The following is a 22,394-nucleotide window of genomic DNA, read 5'->3' on the forward strand; positions in this document are numbered from 1 at the left end:
TTTTGCCACAGTCACACTTAACAAAAGGAGTTGGGATGCAGCAAGAAATATGTTGACTGTCAACATAGAAAATCTTCCAAAACTATAGGGAAAGGCACCACAGACCAATTCTTCTGCAACAAAACAGTCTTAGTTGAGAACCAAAGAAGGACTGACACATTCGAAGCCATGGCCACTCCAATCACAAAAGATGATTTGAAGGACTACCAAACAGCCGCGAGAAAGCCATGTATATGACTTATCCAATCAGTAAGGTAAAATTAAAAAAGATATTGCAGAATTCAAAAGTGAAAGCCTGTCAATAAAACAAAGGATGGAAATCCTAGAGAAATCGTCCAGACTCTAGAGAGGCGTCAAACAACTCATTCATACCACCGCCCCAAACCTAGAATTGAAAACGCAAAGTACAAGAAAATTCGAAGACCTCAAAAACAGGTCCCAGGTGGATAACATTTGCATCAGAAATCTTAAAGCATTGGATCGCTATTACATCTATGCTTGCCTCTCAGAACAGTTTAAGAAGCTCTTAAGTGCCTCCACAGAAAATCTTCTAGGCATTGTGAAAGGGCATAGAATAGGACATCATTTGAAAGAATCCGGTGCCAGGCCACGAGAAATTGTAGCAAAACATAAAAGAGTTTCAGGAAGAAATCATTATGACAGTCCGGAAATCTGAACACTTCTATTTAGGGAAGGTAAGTTACTATTATTCAAGAATATTTCTGCAACCAGTTTACTACAAAGAAGAGACCACTGACTAAAGTACTGCAAAGGGACCAAGCCATATATAAGTGGACATTACCAGTGGGCCTGGGATTTTACTTGCAAGGGAAAGAGAAGTCAGTGGTGTAAAAGAGAGTATGAAAATGTAAAGCCCCTCAAGAACACAAGGCCCGACCTGTGACAATGTTGAAGCAGAAGAAGAGCAGCGAGGAAAATAACATGGGCATGACCTCCCAGAGAGAAGTGATAGACAATGCCAGAAGTTGATTCGCGACAACGTCCCTGTGGCCCTTCCACGCAACAATGGTGATGCCACAGTACAGACACAAAGGCCGATCAACTGATAAAAGTAACTGAAATGAGAACTGGAGGCTGTGTGGTAACTTACATTCTTTTACGACTGGGGGTTAAGTGGGGAGATGATGACTGGGAATACTTTTATCACTTGTAGATAACGGAGGCCAACACACAACTTAATTTGTAAGATTAATGGCCATTTTGGCTACATTTAAAGATACTAGATGGTAGGTTTTGAGGAGGGTTCCAAATGGCATGCACAGTTAGGACACTCTGAGCAGTAGTAGCATGAAATGTCTTGATGCTAACTCCTTGACAGATTCACATTCCAGCTACTGTAGCTGTATTTTAAAGGGCTGAACGCTTGCAACAGAAGACATGGAATTTGTCACTACATAATGGCACAAGACTATGACAGTATGTTTGCAAGAGACACACTTATTAGCAGCGGACCAATTTAGATGATGACACAAGAAATACCCAGTACATTTTTGGGCCGCAGACACTACTATGAACTTGGGCGTTGAGATACTGCTTAAGAATTCACTGACTAGTGAGGAAACTTGTATCCTTAAAGCTGGTGAAGGCCACTTCCTTAGAGTACGAAAGATAACGGGATGTAAAAATAAAACATTAAGCCACATCAAAGCCTCAAATTCGGGGCAAGATAGGCTCCTTAGAATTTGCTTTGAGAAAAACAATCAAGATTGTAGAAGATCAAGTGATCCTGGGTGGAAACTTCTATTTGGAGTTGGTTGCACATATAGAGAGATCTGGTAGTTCAGAGAGAGGAGCAGGATATCTCGGAACAATATTTTCAGGGAGTGGGTGCTAGTGGATACATGGCTAGCAATTATAACGGAAAGTATTCTGAAAACCCATAAATAATACCCTTTAGAACATGTATATAGTTTGTTTGGATTACTAATGATATAGCAATTATCGAGAGTCGTACACCTTTCGTCAAATATTACATTTATAATTATACTGTTTACTCAATCAGTATTATTTCTAACTTTTAGGTTATATCATACCAGTGACGCCTCTTCAACAGTGTTTTATTTCAACTTTTTATCAAGACCGGCACATACAAAAATTCATTATATACCAGGTAATGGGGCATCGTAGAGAAATATAATGCAGACTTTAGACAAAGTTAAAAAAGTTAAAAATATATATTTCGTATTGTTAGACTTGATTATACATCAATTTTTTCTAGGTTTTAATATACTTAAGAATCACTTAGATGGATACATCGAAAGAAATACCAATGCAACACAAAACTTCAACTTTATAAGGTAACTCATGTATGTCATTAACCATTTACTGGCCATGTAGCTACATTTTCATATAATTATTAGCTAGTTATGTACCCTTTATTTTCGCCTTAGGTTGCGCCATCTTCTTGGATTCCTCAGAATACGACTATAAAAGAATAGCTAGCTTATTATCAAACTCTCCATTTTCCGAGCGCATAAGCTTCAACTAAGGTATTAATTAACTGGAGGGACCATGTTCTTAAGTTAATAGTTTCAAATACAAATAGTTAACTACTTGCTCTACATTAATAGGTATTCCTCAACAAGAAAAAACATTTACCTACCCACCTGGAAATAAGCCTCCTTCTGAATCTTGAAACACAGGTAGACATATATATAAAAAATTGTTTTCTATCCTATAACTAACATAATTAATATAATAGAACCTTTAGATTTCTTTTCTATACTATTCTATTATTCTATCTCATTATAGTAAATCTTTTGAAATACTAACAAATTGAATACTAAGAATTAAAATATATTTTGTTAAATGTTTCATCCAGATTAAGAAACAAATCACATCTTATAAATTGTTTGTGTTTTTCTTTATGATCATTTTAAATGATAACCGTGTAATTGAAGGCATACTCCATATCGATCATTTCGAATTATCAAATTAGACCTAAGAAATGTAAAATCAAATTGATGAAAGATTGTAGAAATTGTTAAAAGCAGTGACGAAACATCTTTTAGAATGTGTTTATTTGTTTTTTATTACAGGAATTGTGGCCTTAGTTTTCCTGACGAAGGCGTAAACTACGCCGAAACGCGCGTCGAACTATAAAAATCTGTGCCACTACATTTGTTTATCTTTTATCTTTATGTAATTCGTTATTTATTTTATATCTGTTATGATTTTTTTATTATGTTTAGAATAAAATTGTTTTTAATTGTGAACATGTATAGAATTTCTAATTAAAAAAGAACCACAATCTTATTCTCTGTTTCGTCTCACTGTTTAAACTAGACGGTTAGTAAAAAGTAGAATACTGACTATCATTGTCTACAAGAATTGCCTAGGTTGTTACTTTACAAATATACATGGCACACGACATACTCCGAAGATATGAACAACATGTTATATTCCCACCTACACAAAATGTACTCCCAGATTGATTACCTGTTTATTTCTAAGGGACTGCTACTATCCCTTCCCTCAAATAAGATCATGAAGATTTCAGTCTTCGACCATGCTCATATCACACTTAAGCTGCACACAAGGGCAAAGGCAGAAGGAGGCCCATCTGGACAACCGGCCAAGCTTTGTTTTTACATCCCGCTAATAGAGGAAGAATCTCAAAAGCAATCGAGGAGTTGATATAAACATCGGATCAGGACACCTTCCCAGAGACAAACTGATCTGTCTTCAAGGCAGTAGTGTGAGGGGTAGCAACCGCAATGACTGCTAGACCATTGAGAGAGAGAGAGGCCAGACTTTAAGAAAACAAAAAGATGAGCTGAAGAAATTGGAAGCTCAAGATTAAACTAACTGTATAAGAAAAGGCAGGAGTAAGATTACAGGGATAAAAGGATAACTTAACTGGAGAAGAAGTGTAAGGTGGAGTTCAAACAACAAAAATTATGGCAGCCTTTCTATTAAAGGGGCAACAAAGTAGGCCCTCTTCAAACTAAAAGATTACAATTGCAGAAAGAGAAGGCACACAAAATAAACCGTAAAATTAAGGAAGATACTTGGGTGACCACCAAAGCTGGATACAGGGCTACCATAAGAGAATATTACCAACACCTCTACGGGCAGCATAATGAAAATAAAGTAGCAATATTTGAATATCTTGAGGGGAATCATCTACCGTGCATTCCGCAGATTGAAGTTGGGCAGTTACAGGCCCAACAGAAATCGCTAAAAATCGGACAGCAATAAAAACAATTTTATGGAACCTTCCTCCCCCAGCTGGAAAACTGTTGACACATCTCATCAATTGCTTCATCAATGGCGGTGGAGTAACTCAGTTAATGAGAGAGGCAGGCATCACACTCATTCTTAAACCAAGAAAGGACCAGGAAGAATGCACCTCATACAGGCCAACAGCACTCCTAAGTGCATACGCTAAGAGCTGGACGAAATACTAACAAACAAACACACTGCATAAGTGGTTAATCATATCTAATAGATGCAGATCAAGTAGGATTTGTTCAGGGAAATCAAAGGTCAGTTAATATCTGACAACCTGTTCACCTGGTGGAAAAGGCCTCAAAGTAAAGAATACCCTCAGTGCTAGTGAGTCTTGATGCGGAAAAAGCATTTCATGGGGTCAGTTGGGATTTTTTTCAGGAGAAATTCTCAAACGTACAGGTCTGGGCCCTAACATGATCAACTGAATACTACTGATCCATCAGGCACCCCAAAAAAGAATGAAGAGTTAATGGTAGATAGTCAGCAGAAGTCAACTTACACAAAGGGACCAGAAATAGATGGCCCCCTGGAACCCCTCCTCTTTGTGTTGATTGTAGCAGTGATAGCAGAAACAATTTTAATGAAAACAGAAATAAAACGGTTAAACTTTAGAGATGTCGCCATAAAATAAGACTGTACACAGGCGACGTCAAGCTGACATTAACTGACCTCATGGCATCAACTACACAAACTCATGTACGCACTGAAATAATTTGAGAAGGTGCCTGGCAACAACATGAACTGACATAAATCCAAAATCTAAGATTATTTCTGGTCCAGAAGACAAAGTAGCAGAAATGCCAGTGCTGCCCCTATTGATGACACCCAGGAAAAATTAGATACTTAGGCATTCACCTTACCAGTGTGCTTGAGGGATGGTAAGCGACAAATCAGCATACCTTAAAAGGCAATATTCTGGAAGGCCATAGCAGATGATGGCCTCATTATGTCACATGGATCTGCACGATACACATTCTGAAAATGAAAGTCGTACCTACATTTTCAGGCATTACCTGTCCCAAACCAGCTGGAGGAGCTAAAAACCCTGCAAAGCTCCTAGAAGTTGTTTGGGGGCCTGGAGGCTGAAGACGCTGATGGCTCCTGAAGGGAATGAGATGACAGGAATCTGACAATAAACAGATATACATGGACAGGGTGGTAGTGGCAAGATCCCGGTGGGATTTGACCTGGTTAGCAAACCACCAAAGACCACAAAAAGCATATCCGGTCCTGCCAGAAAAAAGGGTGCTGCATATATGGGACAGAATCATCAAAAAATGAAGTATTAGATCCTTCCTATCCCCGACCACTCCTGTACATGCCAACTCAGAATTTATAACGCAACTCCTGGGGGAGAGCATTAAGAGATGATAAGATGGTGAAGGTAGAGTCTTCTCAGGCGTTTTTGTCAGGGGCAAACTGAATAGTCTAATCTGAGCAATCTAAAATTGACTTTGGCCTCCAAGAGGCAGCAAGGCTGCAATACCTACAACTCAGAGCCTTATACCTCACGAACAAGACAGCCGCCACGAGAGAGCTAAGTTCACATAAAAAAATTGTAAGGACCCTTTACGGACCTAAATGCATGGTGTCAGGGCTGGATAAAATTCTGGGAGAATACCAAGCTAGAACCAGATGGTGATACCATGAGAAAAGGAATGTGGCCCTAAATAGAGTAATCCCTAATAAAGAACTGAAAGGTTCTGGAAAGATAGCCAGAAACACCATAAAAATATTTCCTCCAGAGAAACTACTTAGAAGGTCATTTCCCAATGGTATATGGCCCTAGAACGGCTACACCATATATACACAGAGGCAAACTAATTGTTGAAGATGTGGGAAACAAAAAGGTACAATGATACACACCTGGTAGAGCTGCCCCAAGCAAAAGATATTTTGAAAAGAGATCTTGGGGTAACAAGTGCAAGAAAATCCAGGGCTGATCTTATTGTAGATGAAAACTCAAACCTAGTGCATATATTTCGCATGACTCTACTGAGAAATTAAACAGGTGCAACCAAGGAAATATAAGAGGAAGACAGAACCTCCAAATCTTGCTCAGTGGTTCTATAGACTGTGGCAATTACTAGCCCAGGAAATGTTTATTTTTGCATTAAAGCAAGAAGGAAAATGATTCTGGACTATATGGAATCCCCTCAATTTATACTTAAAAGTCAGACGATTTTGGCAGTGTGATAGCAGGCCGCCATGCCAGCACTCCGCTGTCACACTGCCAAACCTGTACTGAGACCGCCCGACAGATTCTGACCTAATTCCAGGTCAGGCGGCCCTGCTTTGGTGGTCTCACAGTAGTGCAGTGCTAAGTATCATATGTGAGCCTTAGCAAGGCATTGCCTTGGGACCACCAAAGCGCGTTCCTGCACGGCATGGACACTGAAGTCCATGCCCTGCAGGAACTGGGGGTGCATGCAGCCAGGGAGCACAACATGTGCCCCCCTGCATGCAACCCCTAGCCCTGAGGCACCGCAACAGGAGGCAGGTGAAAACAATTTAAAAGAAATAGTGCTCGGAGGCTGTAGTTAAAGCCTACCGAGTAACAACACATGTAATAGGGCCAGTCCTTAAGGGAGGTTACAAGGCGGTAGTAAGGAGGGACTACTAAGCCTATTGACCAATGAAGAGCCAGAGTTTACTAAGGACAATGACACAAGCCAATGAAAAATATGGGCAGAGAGTGGGCACAGCTTCAAGTCCATACCTGAATACAGGATACGTTGCAAAGCAGCTCATGGGCTGCCCAGGCTCGACCTAAAAATGAATACTGAATAAAGAAACATACCCATACCACATGTTACAGATACACAAACACCAAACGCACTCATACTATTTTACTTACTGAGTCCTTGTTTTGACGCGTTTTCATATTCCCGGGTTCCAGGCCCCCATTCTCAGCCCGGATGGATGAAAACATAAATTACCCAGCAGCCCCTCAACCTTGGAGGCTGTCCAAGACTAAGAGGTGTTCTTCAGCCGGGGCAGGTGTGAGCACTTGCTCTGCGTCTGAATCTAGTGGTCTGTGGCACCTCCTTCTGAAACAAGAATAAAGTAGTAAGATCAAAAGAGAGTAGTAACTTCATCTCTCCAACGGAAATCTTACTCCTAGTGGGACAAGTCAAACATCTATGATGTTCGCTTGATGGCAACATACATTATCAATAGGTAGGACCCTACCATTGTCAATATGTGCATTTAATCTGTCCCTGGTGTGAAAGCCACCTTGGAAGGTATAGCAGTATGACACAGGAGAGACAAAGTGTTGGTGAGTGGATGGTGTAATGTATGCAGTGCTCCGACACCAACACAATCAACGCCGTCACACAAAACAAGACCACAGATACAAAATATCGGCTTACACTGGCTTTCATCATTAGCATATTGAATCAGTGACATCACAAATGGCTAGGTCAATTACACCACTGATGGTACTACATGATATGACTACTAACACCACTTATGCCGTGACTTTGTTATCTTATCCACCATTACTTCAATGGGTAGAGTAGTTTGTGTGTCTAGTCCCTTCTGCCAGGCCATTCACGTTCTCATATGAGCAAGTAATACTCTTCTACAGCTTTGATTAACGTTAACAGTACCTTGCAACTGCACTGAAAATGCTTTAGAGGGTAAACTTTGTGACATGTATGTTCTAAGCAACCCATACTGGAAAAGCAGTGGCATGTCCCAGATAAGCTAAAATACGCATAACTCTTGCATCTACTCATTATGGTATTGCTCTTACTCTGGGGCAATTTCTTATCTACCTCAAATATGCTTTGTTTTTCAAAATCAGACCATATGTGAAGAAATGAGGCATGTTCATATTAGCAAGTGCAGTATTTTAAATTATCCAAAAGTAAAGGTCTCAAGAGCTAATGAATACTTATCTTTGACTTCAACGACAGGCTGCTCTGCCAGTTCAACATAGGAACATCTCGTAGAGTCCAACAAATTCTTCTCAAGGCTGGTCTCCTAACTGAAGCTAAGGAGATTCTTAAGATGTTGTCATTTAAGTATATTTAAAATGAAGAAATCAAAACTAACCTAATCAAACAAGGAATATTCTGTGCAAACTCAGCCCCTACTAAACTAGCAAATGTCCCAATCACAAAACAAATCTCCAGCTGAAAGTGGCCCCGAACCTGGCTAAGTACAAACTGTTACCCCGTACTAGAATACCGCTTTCCAGTCAATTATAACTTCCAGAGACCTGACAGGAAGGACAAGCGAGGTGGAGGTGTGTGCTTGATATTCTGAGATGAAATTAAAATTAAACCTCTCTCTGTAAGCAGTTCCATGGCACCAAAGCACTCCTATTGGAGTAAAATGGGTCCTGGACTAACTATAGGCTGCAGTTTGAGCTAATGTCCACCTAATGTCCCAACAGAGTATTTCAATTGGCTAAACATCGCTCACCCTATAGGCCCTGAAAGAACAGCTTTTGAGGCCTTCACAACATTAGATCTTCAACGGCTAGCTGAAGGACCTACCCTCAAGGAAGTCTATAACCTTGACTTGCTTTAGTCTTTGACCACCGACATCTCCTTTGTAGACTCCTTACCCCTTGTCTTGATCAACCATCACGAAATACTCTTCTCTATTCAACATACTAACCTTCTATTTACAATTCTCACCCTACAGACATAACCCTATGTAACCAATCAATCAATCACTTGTAAAGCGCGCTACTCACCCGTGAGGGTCTCAAGGCGCTGAGGGATGGGGGGGGGAATCTGGAAAATCTTTATGGCAATTAATTCAACAAGACTTTCTTAGAGACAGTAAGCCTGACCACTAGCTCTACTGAGAAAATAAATACCCTCCAAGAAACTATAGACCCACTAGCGCCCATCACCTCCACTACAAAAACGCTAAAAAACATGGTTTAAGGAGAGCTCATAACAGAAAACTTCTGGAGAAACTGGAAAAACTATGAAGGAGGTCAAAGATAAGTATTTAAGACAAATGTGCATTTATAACATTATGAGGAGAAAAGACAATGCTATTCAAAACAAGGTCGCCGTTGCACAGAACAAACCAGACATCCTGTTTAAGGAAACAATCTCTTCACCAGTTTAAACACCACAAGCCATTTGACTCCTCATAATAGCTAGACAACTACCTCTCCTTATATTTCTTTGATAAAATCAGGATCATCCTATAGTCCTTTATGACCAGCGCTAACACCAATACTTACCAAGACACAGATCCAAATCTTCTCACTGAAGAAACCCCCACCTTAGCCACACACTTCACAGAGAAAGGCATCTTTAATCTCATTAAAAATGGTAAACCTTCAGGCCCACCACTAGATTTCTCCCCTGCTCACAATACAAAAGCTCTAATCATGTCGTTTGCCCCCTACATCCCCACCATCATTAACTCTTCCCTCACCTCCAGGCCCTTTCTGTAAGACATCAAGAAAGTCATTATTTGTCCCATAATGAAAAAGACCTCTCTCAGGTCTTCTGACCCAGTCGACATCAACCTCAATTCCCTCTTAACCTTTTGGGTGAAGCACACAGAAAAAATTGGACTTAACAACCTCCTGCTTAAGACAGTAATAACATTCTGATTCCATACCAGACAGGTTTCCTTCCATGCCATTCCACCAAAACAGTCATTGCATCTGTAAGGGATGGCCTAAGGATGATGATGGATGTGGGACGATCTAACTTATTATCCTTCTAAATCTTTTTCCACCTTTGATTCCATCCATCACCCAATTCTGCTCTATTGCCATAATCAATTCAAGATCACAGGCAAGGCATTCAAATCGGTTAAGTCCTCCATCTCCAGTTGATGCCAAGCCGTCAAAATTGGCATATTTTTGTCTGCCTTCACCCCTATTCACAGGGGAGTCCCTCACGGTCCCTCACTATCCCCATTACTGTTAAACTTCTAAGTCTAACCTTTGGCATGGACTCCCTTGCCTATTGCAATGCCAATGACACCCAACCTGAATAACTGTCCTCGCAACGCAACCATCAAAATTCAAGTAATTATGAATGCCATTACGGAGTGAATGAAATCCAGTTTAATAAAACTCAAACAATCTAAATGAGAAATTCTCCAGTCATCCTATAAATTCAATCGCTGGAGAACTCACTCGGGCTGCCCTCCCTCAGGGAGTGCCTGAAGCAAGTCCCCACAGTACTCAGAGGTCTCAGAAGAATCATGCATTTCCTGCCTTTCTCCCAGAATATCATAGTGGCAAATGCTTTTGCTCAGTAAGACTGGACTTTGGATATTTAACTTTTCCTGGTCTTCCTAAAAACAGACATTGGCTGCTTACAAAAAATTCAAAACACTGGTTAGAACTATTTTACATTTAAAATGATGTGACTCAGTGAAACTGGTTCTTAACCTATTCCACTGACTCCACATACAGAAGTGCATCGAACTCAAGTCTTAGTACATTTTGTGTGAGATGAAACATGACAAAGCCTCCCTATTCAGGGGCGTACCTTGGTCAGCAAGATTTGGGCGTGGGGGATTAGCTTCAGATTTCCAACAATCACGCTGGCACATAGAGGTCTATTTACCAAAATCCAAAAATGCTGCACTGCGTGAGAAGGAGAGAGCAGGAGAGCGCCATATTTACAGGGATATGGCACTCTTCTCCCCTCTCCCTAGCACCAGCGTGCAATCAGGTAGCCGTGCCCACGCACACACCTTTGCACCACAGTGCAAGGTCAGCTGCGTGAGTCTAGGACAGGTTTTGCACTGGTTGGGTTTCCTTCCAGTACAGATTACAATACATAGACTAACTTTAAAACTTTTCCCACTTTGTTTGTGTGCTGTACAGTACAGCACACATGCAAACTTTGAAAAGAAAGGAGAAATAAAAGAAATTCTCCTTGATAGTGCCCATTTGAAATGGACATTATGGGGTCCATTAGGATGGCGGGCGGACTACAGTCAGCCCACCACCCTAGCGGTACTAGGACCGGCCGCCAGTGGTGCGGCGGTCCCACACCGGCAATTAGGACGCAACCGCCACCCTGGCGGTCACATCTTGCATATTCAACATTGTGGTGGGTGGTACTGTAAGCAGCACCCGCCACAATGTTGAATATGCATGTTGTGCATTGGCATGCACATCATGACAGGCACTGCGCAGTGCCTGCCACCTTGTGCATGCCAATGTAGGGGGGTACTATGAGTACCCCCCAAGTGCAGCCCCCAACCCCCCTGGGGGCCCACATTGGGCCCTCTAAGTAAAAACCGCATGCCTTTCCATGGCGGAGTCTCCGCCATAGAAAGACATTTTACCGCACACATCATAATATGGATGGCGGTGCTTGCAAGGCACCGACACCATATTATGGGTCTTTTCCGCCTGGTAGGCAATCGTGACGATTGCCTACTGGTAGAAAAGCGGCGGACCTCGGTACCCCCGCCAGGCTAATGTGAGGGGGGGGTAAAAGGCCGTCCGGCGGGGTGTTTTGGCAGGCGGATCAGCACAGTCGGTTAGCCGGTGGCGATCCGCCCACCACGCTAATAGGCCCCATTATGTTTAGACGTAGAACTAAGTCTACTTTTTTTTTTAACAGATAGGGTCTTGCGTCAAAAACCATGGGTGGTTGCATGGGAACACCAATGCACCACCCATGGAACGCCCCTTGGTGCTAAGTAATGCAACGCAGCGCCATGCACTTTTTTCCATTACTTTCTAGTGAATTGCCAGCACAAAACAAGTTCCTCACTAGAAAGTCAATTGGGGAAAAAAAAAATTTTCACCAATTTGCGCCCACGGCACAAAATCTTAGTAAATATCTGCTATAATGTTAAAACACATTATAAAACAAGCAGGGGGCACGAGAGGGGCTTAAGGGGCAGTGGAAAGGGAGAGTAATGAGGATTGGTAGGGGTACTAAGTGAGAGAAAACACATTATTTTGTGTAAAAAAAAAAAAAAAATTCATTCTCGTTCCAGAGAGAGGGAAAGTGTGTGTGCATTTAGTCTGTGTATGTAAAGATTCCTGGTGAAATCCGACAGACTCCTCACTATACCCGACTGAAAACACCTGTACCTAACTATTTATGACAAATTACATTTATTGGGCGGGTGGCCTAACACCCCAAACACACCCCTGAAGATACGCCATGTCCCTATTTCTAAAGAATACTTTTAGAAAATATACCCCAACAAGAACACTGAGCTCTGCTGCCTCGTCCTCCACCCCTAAAACCAGACGGAAAAATTGGGGTTCCAGAGCTTTCATAGGCCAGGGTGCCATTCTATGGAACAAAATCCTGGTTGAAATTTGCACACTGACTCGCCTCTTGAAATGGAGGAAAGCCATTAAAGGCCTGGCTATTCCAGCATTAACTATGAAAGCAGTAATAGAAACGCTCTTCTCTTTAGGTGCCAGTGTCTAGAGACTCTATTGAGCTGTGACAGTTTTGCTGTCAATAAATCCTCAATAAATTAATATAATCTCTTCTGCCATGTTAACATGACCTCCTATGTATACGCTCATTGGAATTAGTTTAGATTTCTTAGCCTGTGTTTACATTCTTTTCCAATGTGTACATTCTGGTGCCGATTTGTACATTATTGTGTTTGTACTTCAATTTGCAATGGACACAAATAAGGGGACAGACATGCACCGTACTTCCTTGGTGACATTAGGAAGGACACGTCTGAGGACAAGTCTGAGATGACACAAATATTGGTGTCTATTTCATCTGACGTTGAAGAGGTCGCAAGTAAATTTAAAAATTGTCTGGTGAATATTGCCATGTGGATTCAGGAAAACTGCCTTACATTGAAATCTGGAATGCAATCCTTTCTGGCAATAATGTAGCTTTCTGGAATTCTTCTTGGTGGCCTTCAAATCTTGGCCCTCTTACTTGTCCTGAGCAGAAAGTAGAAAATCTGGGAGCCATATTTGAGGACAGCTTTGTTTTTCTAGTCAAATCAATCATGTTATCTCCTCATGCTTGCACCTTCTCAGGGTTTTAAATAAAGTGTTCCCATTCATCCCTTTAAATCTGCAGAAAATGGTCATTGTGGCTCCAGGAAAGATTAATGCAATGCGTTATATGTAGGAATTCAGAAAAGCTTGCACTTAAAATTTCAGTCTCCTCAAAATGCGTCAGCTCGTCTGCGCTTGAACATACCCAAATTCAATTCTCGCTCACAAAGCATTCTGGAATTGCATTGGCTACTTGTCGGCAAGAGAGTCAAATGTAAGGCTTGTGTGTGGTCCGTAAGGCCTTGCACAATGTGAGCCCAACCTATTTTCAGAAAGTTTTTTTCTGGCATGCTCCCAATTGCCATCTTAGATCAGGCTCTGCCAAAGCCAGATGGGGGTGGAGAAGTTTCTTCTTCCCAGCATGTAAGCTCTGGAATACAATGCCTCTTTCCTTGAGACTCCAATAAAATAGGGTGCTTTTCAGGAAGATGCTAAAAACCTGGCTTTTTCCATCCATACTAAATAGATATCTCTGCCTACGCATTCGGACGCTATCGCTAAGATGCCTCATCAGTTGCGCGCTCTACAAAATGTTTACTTACCTAATTTGATATGAGCATGCTTGTCTTAGTTGGAGTGCTTGATCAAACTTTGTGCCCATACTCTTTTACATTTCCGATAGAGGAACACCAACTTCACTATCCACCATGTCAGAGGTCCCCACTTCCCGCCCACCATCAAAATCTATGTCTTTTTAAACTTTAATCAGTTTTGCCCAGCCAATCCATGATCCACTGAAGAGCAAAATTAAGGGCTGAACAAACGAAATGCCACTCTCCTTACTACAAAAACAAGCATTGGCAAATGAATCGATCTTGCTTTGCCAATGTTTCTAGAATTGTGGCCGAAACACTGACAAAACCACTTGCGGTGGACAAATCTACAGGAACATAACTTTGTGAAAGTCCAAAACAGACTTAACATTTGGATGCAATGCAACAGCCATCTTGGAATAGTAGAACAAAACAATGTTATGCAATTCCAAGATGACTGTCACATTACGCCTAGATACAACATAAAAGCAGCCTTGGATTTTTAAATTGTGCACTTCCAAAATGAATATTGCATTGCGGCTACTTGCAAGGTGACCACCATCTTGGAAATGTACAAGAAGTCCACCTGTCGTTATTGGCTTTGCCCATGCTTAAGTCGCAATTCTACAAGCATTGTCGAAGCCAACAGTGTCAGTGGAGTATGGCAGGAGAGGAAGAGAGGTGGGATTAGAGAGGGAGACAGAGCAGCAACAAAGCATAAAAGAAGGGGGCAGGTGGGATTAGAGAGGGAGACAGAGCAGCAACAAAGCATAAAAGAAGGGGGCAATAAGAAAATAGTTTGTGTAGGGGGTGGATACCAAGGATGACTTGGGAGTGTGGAGGGTGTGCGAAACAAGGGGCTAGAGAGAAAAGGAATAACAAGATGAGCACTCCCATCAAGTGCTACAGCTGAAATGCCACAGAAAATCCTAAACAAAAGCTAATACCTGACATCGACAGAGGAAGCATGCAGTCAACCAATCAAAAAGCATAGTGAAACCCAAATGTTCTATTGGTAGGACAAACACAATAAGAGGGAGGAACGAATAAGGAGCAGGGAACTAAAACAGAAAGGAAAGACATCACAATCATGGTTAAGTGCAGACTCTAAGCCCACTCCAAGTATATGATGAAGTAATGGCTATTCTTAGGCAACAATAACCATAAAGTCAACCTTCCAAGTAACCACCTTAATATCACTTGCGGCCAAGACTTCAATTGCACCCACACACGTCTTCCTGCAGGCAAACTGTTCAACTGCTTGCATACCATAATGTGCTAATAAAGAGATACCACTGAAATGTTTGGTTCTCCTCAATCAGGACGAGTGGCACAGTGGCTCGAGAGCATTAACTTCAGTGCTAGAACCCCATCAATGTAGCTTCAGCAGGTCCGTCCTCATCTGATAGGTCACCTCAAAAAGCCAGCTATGGAATATAGACAACCCTGGCCCACTGGCACGACCTGTGTGTTCCTCAAATCCTATGGCAAGTCTAGAATTCTGGAAGCACGCCCATGGGGCAACACTGCACATTAGAGAACAATCGTCTTTTCCCAAAGTGGGGCCAATCTGAAGAGATTGTCTGAGGACATATGTGGTTGGCATCCACGGTCTGCTTATTCATAGCATTTTCCCTGGTAAGACCAAGGTGGGCCAACACCTTGGCATTATCATCCTCCCCCTCCCAGTTATGGGACAATGCCTCTTCTCTGGGAACAAAATAGGTAATTAGCAAATTCAAGGGAAATGCATAGTTTCAGACATAATGTTTTATCATAATGGCTGAATAATGGTTCGTGGTGCAAGCAGAGGTCACTGCAACCAAAGAGAATCCTTTCTTCAGCTATTGTCAATCTCCATCAGCAGAATTATTGTAGACCACCCATCACTCATTGCATGATGGAACCTGCAACCTCCTCAGCCAAGGACTAGTGGCAAACGTGCAAGTAGGATTTTGCGCTTCCCCAGTTACGCCTATGTCTACTGCTCCGCTGCAGGGTACTCTGGACAGTCTCTGGGAGACATGAGCCTTTTGACAGTACTTTGGAGGCACCCAGAATGTAATCAAATCAGGCACAGTAGCTGGAGAATATCCCAACACAGAGGAGCAGATGAGGACTTGCAAACACTTCTACACATAGGTAACTGGAGTGAGTGAAGGAAACTTGAATGCTAGAGTGAGGCGGGGAAGGCATGTCTGAAGATCACCTCCCAAAGAGCCAGTGAGGCAGGAAAAGGAATGCCTGAAGATCAGTTCAGTAAGAGCCAGTGAGGCTAGGAAGGCATGCCTGAAGATCATCTCAGTAAGAGCCAGTGAGGCGGGAAGGCATGCCTGAGGATCACCTCTGTACGAGCCAGTGAGGTGGGGAAGGCATGCCTGAAGATCACCTCCGTAAGAGCCAGGGAGGTGGGGAAGGCATGCCTGAAGATCACCTCCGTAAGGACCAGTGAGGCGGGAAGGCATGACTGAAGATCACCTCCGTAAGGGCCAGTGAGGCGGGAAGGCATGCCTGAAGATCACCTCCGTAAGGGCCAGTGAGGCGGGAAGGTATGACTGAAGATCACCTCCGTAAGGGCCAGTGAGGCGGGAAGGCATGACTGAAGATCACCTCCGTAAGGGCCGGTGAAGCGGGGGAAGGCATGCCTGAAGATCACCTCCATAAGAGCCAGTGAGGCGGGATAGGCATACCTGAAGATCACCTCTGTAAGAGCCAGTGAGGCGGGGGAAGGCATGACTGAAGATCAGTTCAGTAAGAACCAGTGAGGCGAGGAAGGCATGCCTGAAGATCATCTGAAGATCACCTCAGTACGAGCCAGTGAGGTGGGGAAGGCAGGACTGAAGATCACCTTCGTAAGAGCCAGTGAAGCGGGGGAAGGCATGCCTGAAGATCACCTCCGTAAGAGCAAGTGAGGCGGGAGAAAGCGTGCCTGAAGATCACTTCAGTAAGAGCCAGTGAGGCGGAGAAGGCATGACTGAAGATCACTTCAATAAGAGCCAATGAGGTGGTGAAGGCATGCCTGAAGATCACCTCCGTATGAGCCAGTGAGGAGAAGGCGTGCCTGAAGATCATTCGACTAAGAGCCAGTGAGGCAGGGAAGGCATGCCTGAAGATCACCTCAGTAAGAGCCAGTGAGGCGGGGAAAGTATGCTCGAAGATTACTTCAGTAAGAGCTAGTAAGCTGAGGTCTTGTGGGAACCTCACTGTGCTGCTAGTTTCAGATGCACCTATGAGGTGCCTGCAGTAATATCAATGGTCATGAGACAGTGCCCAGAAAAACACGTTTCCTATGAAAACAAGGGACAGCTCAGTTGAGACCGTTTGACTCTCCTCAGTTTTCTAGTATTAAACTCATGCATGTTCACTCAATAATGACGGTCTACTGAGGGAGCGGATCTAATACACCAAACAGAATATCTCAAGACCACTTTGTAGCAAGAGCCTTCACATCAACAATACTGGGTGTCAAAAAACAGGGTGAAAGCAGGGGCACATCTAAGACAAGGCAGAGAAAAGGCAAACCAATGAAACGTAGAGCAAACCTTAGATCCCCACAAGCAATGGTTTAATCTAATATATCATAATAATACAAAATAGAATATATAATAAAATAATATATGATAGCATAATATACTACAACATACCATAATACAACATGATATAATATACAACGCAATACAATATAATTTCTTGTGGCCCCATTATTCTCCTTCTATGTCCTTTTCTGTGTATCTTAACATTCCCTTGGCAGAGTTTCCTCTTGTGCATTTATGCTCACATGATTTCAGCTATACTCCTTTCCCTGTTTTTGCAGATCATCTCTGTGTTCACCCCATAGCCTGTGTTTGGAGTGGCTGTGCCTGCAGTCCTGTGCTCTGCTTGCATTCCTGTGTTTGTGTTGCCTGTGTTTCCATTCATGTATCTATGTTTACAGTCACCTGCTTGTGTTTACAGCTATGATCTTAGTGTGTCTATATCTGTATCTATGTTTAGATCCACTTGTGCTCCTATTTACTCAACTATATTTAAATGGATGCAGCGTCGTTTACAATCATTGGTTAGGGTTACATTTCTTCCACTGTGTTTTCGTTACTGTGTCTACATTATTGTCTGTGTTCTCATGCTAGGTTTGGAATCCTGTCCCTCTGTTCATGTACCTTCTACTATTCCCACTGCTTTCTTTCAGTTTCTATTTCACTTGGTCTGTTCACACTCCTCCCTCTGTGAAGTAAGCACTCACCTTCATGTTCTATCAGATGTGTCACTGTTTATGCACGTCCCTCTGAGTGTGCATCCTTTAGTCTATTTCCATAGCACTACATCCTCGCTCGCCGTGTACATTCCCAACCCCTTGTGTGAATCACACCTCTAGGTTCAAATACCTCCATGTGTGTAGTATTTACACTCCAGAATTGTGTTCATTGCCCATTTACGTAGGACTGCACACAATGTTTCTACAATAAAAACTGTACATGGTGATTAACAATGACTCAACAGGTGGGGGCATTACATTTACGAGGATTCATGGGTGCGGCTGGTGAGTAACGAGGCACGTGAATTTCAGAAAGGCAGTACATATACGTTTTTAAAGCAGGAGTAATTCCAAGGAGTTGTCATGACACATACAGAAGACAGAGTTGCACTTTGAGGTTGAAGTGAGGAGATGGCTCCTGGATACCAGCTTCATTTTATAATCCAAGTTACTATCTGGTTTGTGGTAGTAGGGGATGGGACAGCAAGTAAGGGTGAGAGTGAATGTCGCTAGGCTAAGATATGTTGGCACCTGACGAAGGAGATTAGAGGGACCTGTATGCCATTCACTGTTGGGTGGATCTAAAGCAGTCAGCGATGGAAGAGCAAAAACAGGTTTAGGTGTTGTCAATGCAGAAGTGAGAGACGCCGAAAGAAAAGATTTTGTCATTGAAAGAAGTGATGACATTAGTGACAAGGAGGGGATCCAGGACACAGTCTTGGAGGACATCCTAAAGTAAGGGTGGACATGGGAGTGAGGCGAGCGCAATGAGACAGAGAAGCTTCAGTTGGACAGGTATGATGCACAATTCTTCCAGGGGAGATGGTAGCTCATAGGGCCGTAGACCTAGGAGGGCAGAGGTGAGGATGATGGTATAATGAGTTTGCATCACATCAGAGGAGAGTAAATCCCACAATTCTTCCAGAGGAGATGGGATCTCATAGGACCGGAGATCTAGAAAGGCAGAGGTGATGAAGCTGGTGTAATGAGTTTGCATCATATCAGAGGAGTGTAAATCCCACAATTCTTCCAGAGTAGATGGGATCTCATAGGACCGGAGATCTAGAAAGGCAGAGGTGATGAAGCTGGTGTAATGAGTTTGCATCACATCAGAGGAGTGTAAATCCCGACTGGTCTTCCATGAGGAGATGACCGCTCATAGGGCGGGAGGGAAGGTGATGAAGATGGTGTAAGGATTTTCCATCACATTAGAGTAGTGAAGTACATGGAACCAGGATTGGAGGGGGTTAAATAGACAGAGAGATGCCCAAAGTCAGGGGATCAAGGACGGTTAGGCAGAAGGCAAGGAGATAGCTGACTTGGAATGAAGGCGCACTAAATGGCCATGTTTCATGCGCAGGGGATTAGGGAGCTATTGCAGAGATGAAGCTGGGAGGAAAGACTGCAGTAATGAAGGTGTGACGAGAGCACAGAGTGGGATTACACCATCTGACGTATGACGCAGCCAATGGGTTGACCAGCAGAAAGTGCAAAGGGTCAGATGCTGCACAGAAGAGGATGGCAGCAACAAGGCAGGAAACTCATCTGCGATCATGGGTAGCATCACTCCCAAGTCATTCTTCTAAGGCTCCCACTATATTATGAATTTTATTTTTGCATTCCTTTCAGTGTCTACGAACATGCCTTTGTTTACAGTTCTCTATCACTGTGTACAATCTTGTGCCAGTGATCTCGGCATACTCGTGTCTGGTTGTGTTTAGCAGTCTGCGCATGACTGGAGTGTATTTATACGTGTGTACCTTTGTTTACATATCCAGGTTTACATTCCTGTGCCAGTGACCTCGGCATACTCGTGTCTGGTTGTGTTTAGCAGTCTGCGCATGCTGGAGTGTATTTATACGTGTGTGCCTTTGTTTACATACCCATGTTTACAATCCTGTGCCAGTGACCTCGGCATACTCGTGTCTGGTTGTGTTTAGCAGTCTGCGCATGACCGGAGTGTATTCATACGTGTGTGCCTTTGTTTACATATCCAGGTTTACAATCCTGTGCCAGTGACCTCGGCATACTCCTGTGGCTGGTTGTGTTTAGCAGTCTGTGCATGACTATAGTGTATTTACACTTGTGCCTTTGTTTACATATCCATGTAAACATTCCTCCATCAGAGTACACAATCCTGTGCCAGTGACATCGGCATACTCCTGTGACTGGTTGTGTTTAGCAGTCTGTGCATGACTATAGTGTATTAACACATGTGCCTTTGTCTACGTATCCATGAAAACATTCCTCCATCAGAGTACACAATCCTGTGCAATTGACCTTGACATACTCGTGTCTGTTTGAGTTTAGCAGTCTGCGCATGACTGGAGTGTATTTACACTTGTGTCTTTGTTTACATATCCATGTTTACAATCCTGCGCCAGCGACCTCGGCCTGCTCCTGTATCTGGTTGTGGTTAACAGTCTGCGCATGACTGGAGTGTATTTACACTTGTATCTTTGTTTTCATATCCATGTATACAATCCTGTGCCAGGGACATTGGCATGCTCGTGTCTGGTTGTGTTTAGCAGTCTGAGCATGACTGGAGTTTATTTACACGTGTGTGCCTTTGTTTACATATCCATGTTTACAATTCTGTGCCAGTGACATCGGCATACTCCTGTGGCTGGTTGTGTTTAGCAGTCTGTGCATGACTGGAGTGTATTTACACTTGTGTCTGTTTACATATCCATGCTTCCATACCTCCCTCAGTGTGTACAATCCTTGCCTGTAAACTCCTGTCTATTGGTATTAAGCAGTCTGTGCACGACTGCAGTGTATTTACACGTGTGCCCTTCTTTACGCATACATGTTTCCATTTCTTTCACTGTGTTTCCATGCTTTTCCTAACATTGACGAGTCCTCTGCATTTATAGCACACTGCTCTGGCTCACACTTCTCCAACTGAGTGTACATTACTCAACCTCAGTTACATTGTTTCAGCTACGTTTATTTACAAGGACACAAACTTGTTGCCAGTTTGTTGCTGCCTCAAGGTTTCCATTACTTTTTTTCCAATTACACTTCTAACATGTTTAAAATCTAGCTACAGTGATTTTATTCACACATTCGTGTTTGCCTTCCTGGCCGTTCGTATGTTTTCTCAATCTAGCTGTACATACATGTACCTGTTTTAAAGTACTTCTTTTATGTTAATACTCATGTTATCTGTGTCTACTCTTCATTTGAGTATATGGATGAGGAATTGCTTAAGGAGTAGGACTCGGATCTGGATGAAGTTTCCCTTGAACCTGCTACAATTACTAATCAAAATGTAAAGAAAAAATTGGGAACATGTCCTTAAGGTAAGATGGAGATAAAACAGCATAAAGTGACGAACTGGGAAGAAAGAATAATAAAGTCAAGCATTCAGGAGTTTGAGAAACGTCTGAAACAAAAGAAATCAGATTACTGGATTTTGGAAGCGGTGGAGTTTAGAGTTGCTCATAAACCGCAATAATGACTTACCTCCCAGTTATCCTCAGATACAGACTATATACAGACAGCAGCTATTCCTCATCCTTACGGAAGAATTACTCGTTACTCAGCAACAAAAACACGTCAAGGAAAAAGGTGTTCAAACCTCCAAAAACAAGGCGTAAGGAGATAAAAGGTGTCCTACAAAACCCAAGAGAAGGGAAAACCACCAAAGGGAAGGTAACCTGCATCTCCATTCAGCCGTAGGACCAACTCTTGTTATCAATTTAACGTAAGAGCAAACGGTAGTAGTAAACAAGGGACTTTTCTGTTGCCTGTCAAAAACGGCTCAGACGGAGAAGTACTGGTCTGTTGCTTTACAAATTCAAACTTAGGATATTCTTACCAATTGCTGTTTTTCTTATCTCAAACATGTATTAGACCTCTGAGGCCTTTCAAGAGTGCTGTATTTTTTTCCACAATTGAATATTTTACATTTACTAGAAAGGTAAACTTAAAAATACTTTAAAACAGAACATCAACAGAAAAAATAAAGGCAGAAAACAAATGCCATGGTTGATCACAAGCTAAAAGCCAATTGTATTGAATCAAAAGCAGCATCAACATTAGCTACATGTAAAGACAAAGAAATCGAGTCACCTAACCCAAGGTAGGAGTTTTAGAACACAGACATACTCCGGTACACATGTCACCACACAAAAAAAAGGATTCAAGAATCTGTAAGATACGGCCTGTAAATTGTAATAGGAAGTGGTTGAAGGTAGCGAGACTGTCACACAGAACAAATGACCTAACTCAAAAAGAGCTTTCATTAACTGAAACAGATAAAAAAAATAGCCCAACTGTGCCACCAAACTACAACATAATATGGGCAAGGAGAACTGTAACATTCTGCACATGCTCTACTCTTGAAGAA

At 42.5% G+C, this 22,394-nt stretch overlaps 1 protein-coding gene across 5 annotated transcripts in view; it reads right to left on the reverse strand.

The window, feature by feature from the left end:
- ATN1 (atrophin 1) overlaps nt 1-22,394 on the reverse strand; it is a 206,966-nt gene that overhangs the window by 149,111 nt on the left and 35,461 nt on the right. For 4 of the 5 annotated variants that reach the window (XR_014966893.1, XR_014966891.1, XM_085619841.1 and 1 more), the window contains exon 2: nt 7,112-7,304. Coding sequence is in view for 2 of the 5 variants with exons in the window: in XM_085619841.1 (XP_085475967.1) it covers nt 7,112-7,186 (75 nt within the window). In the remaining 3 variants the exon portion in view is untranslated. The remainder of the gene's footprint in view (nt 1-7,111; nt 7,305-22,394) is intronic. The other variant, XR_014966892.1, reaches the window with a different exon arrangement.

This window comes from Triturus cristatus, chromosome 7 (genome assembly GCF_964204655.1).
Source record: "Triturus cristatus chromosome 7, aTriCri1.1, whole genome shotgun sequence".
In the NCBI taxonomy this organism is placed as follows: Eukaryota; Metazoa; Chordata; class Amphibia; order Caudata; family Salamandridae; genus Triturus; species Triturus cristatus.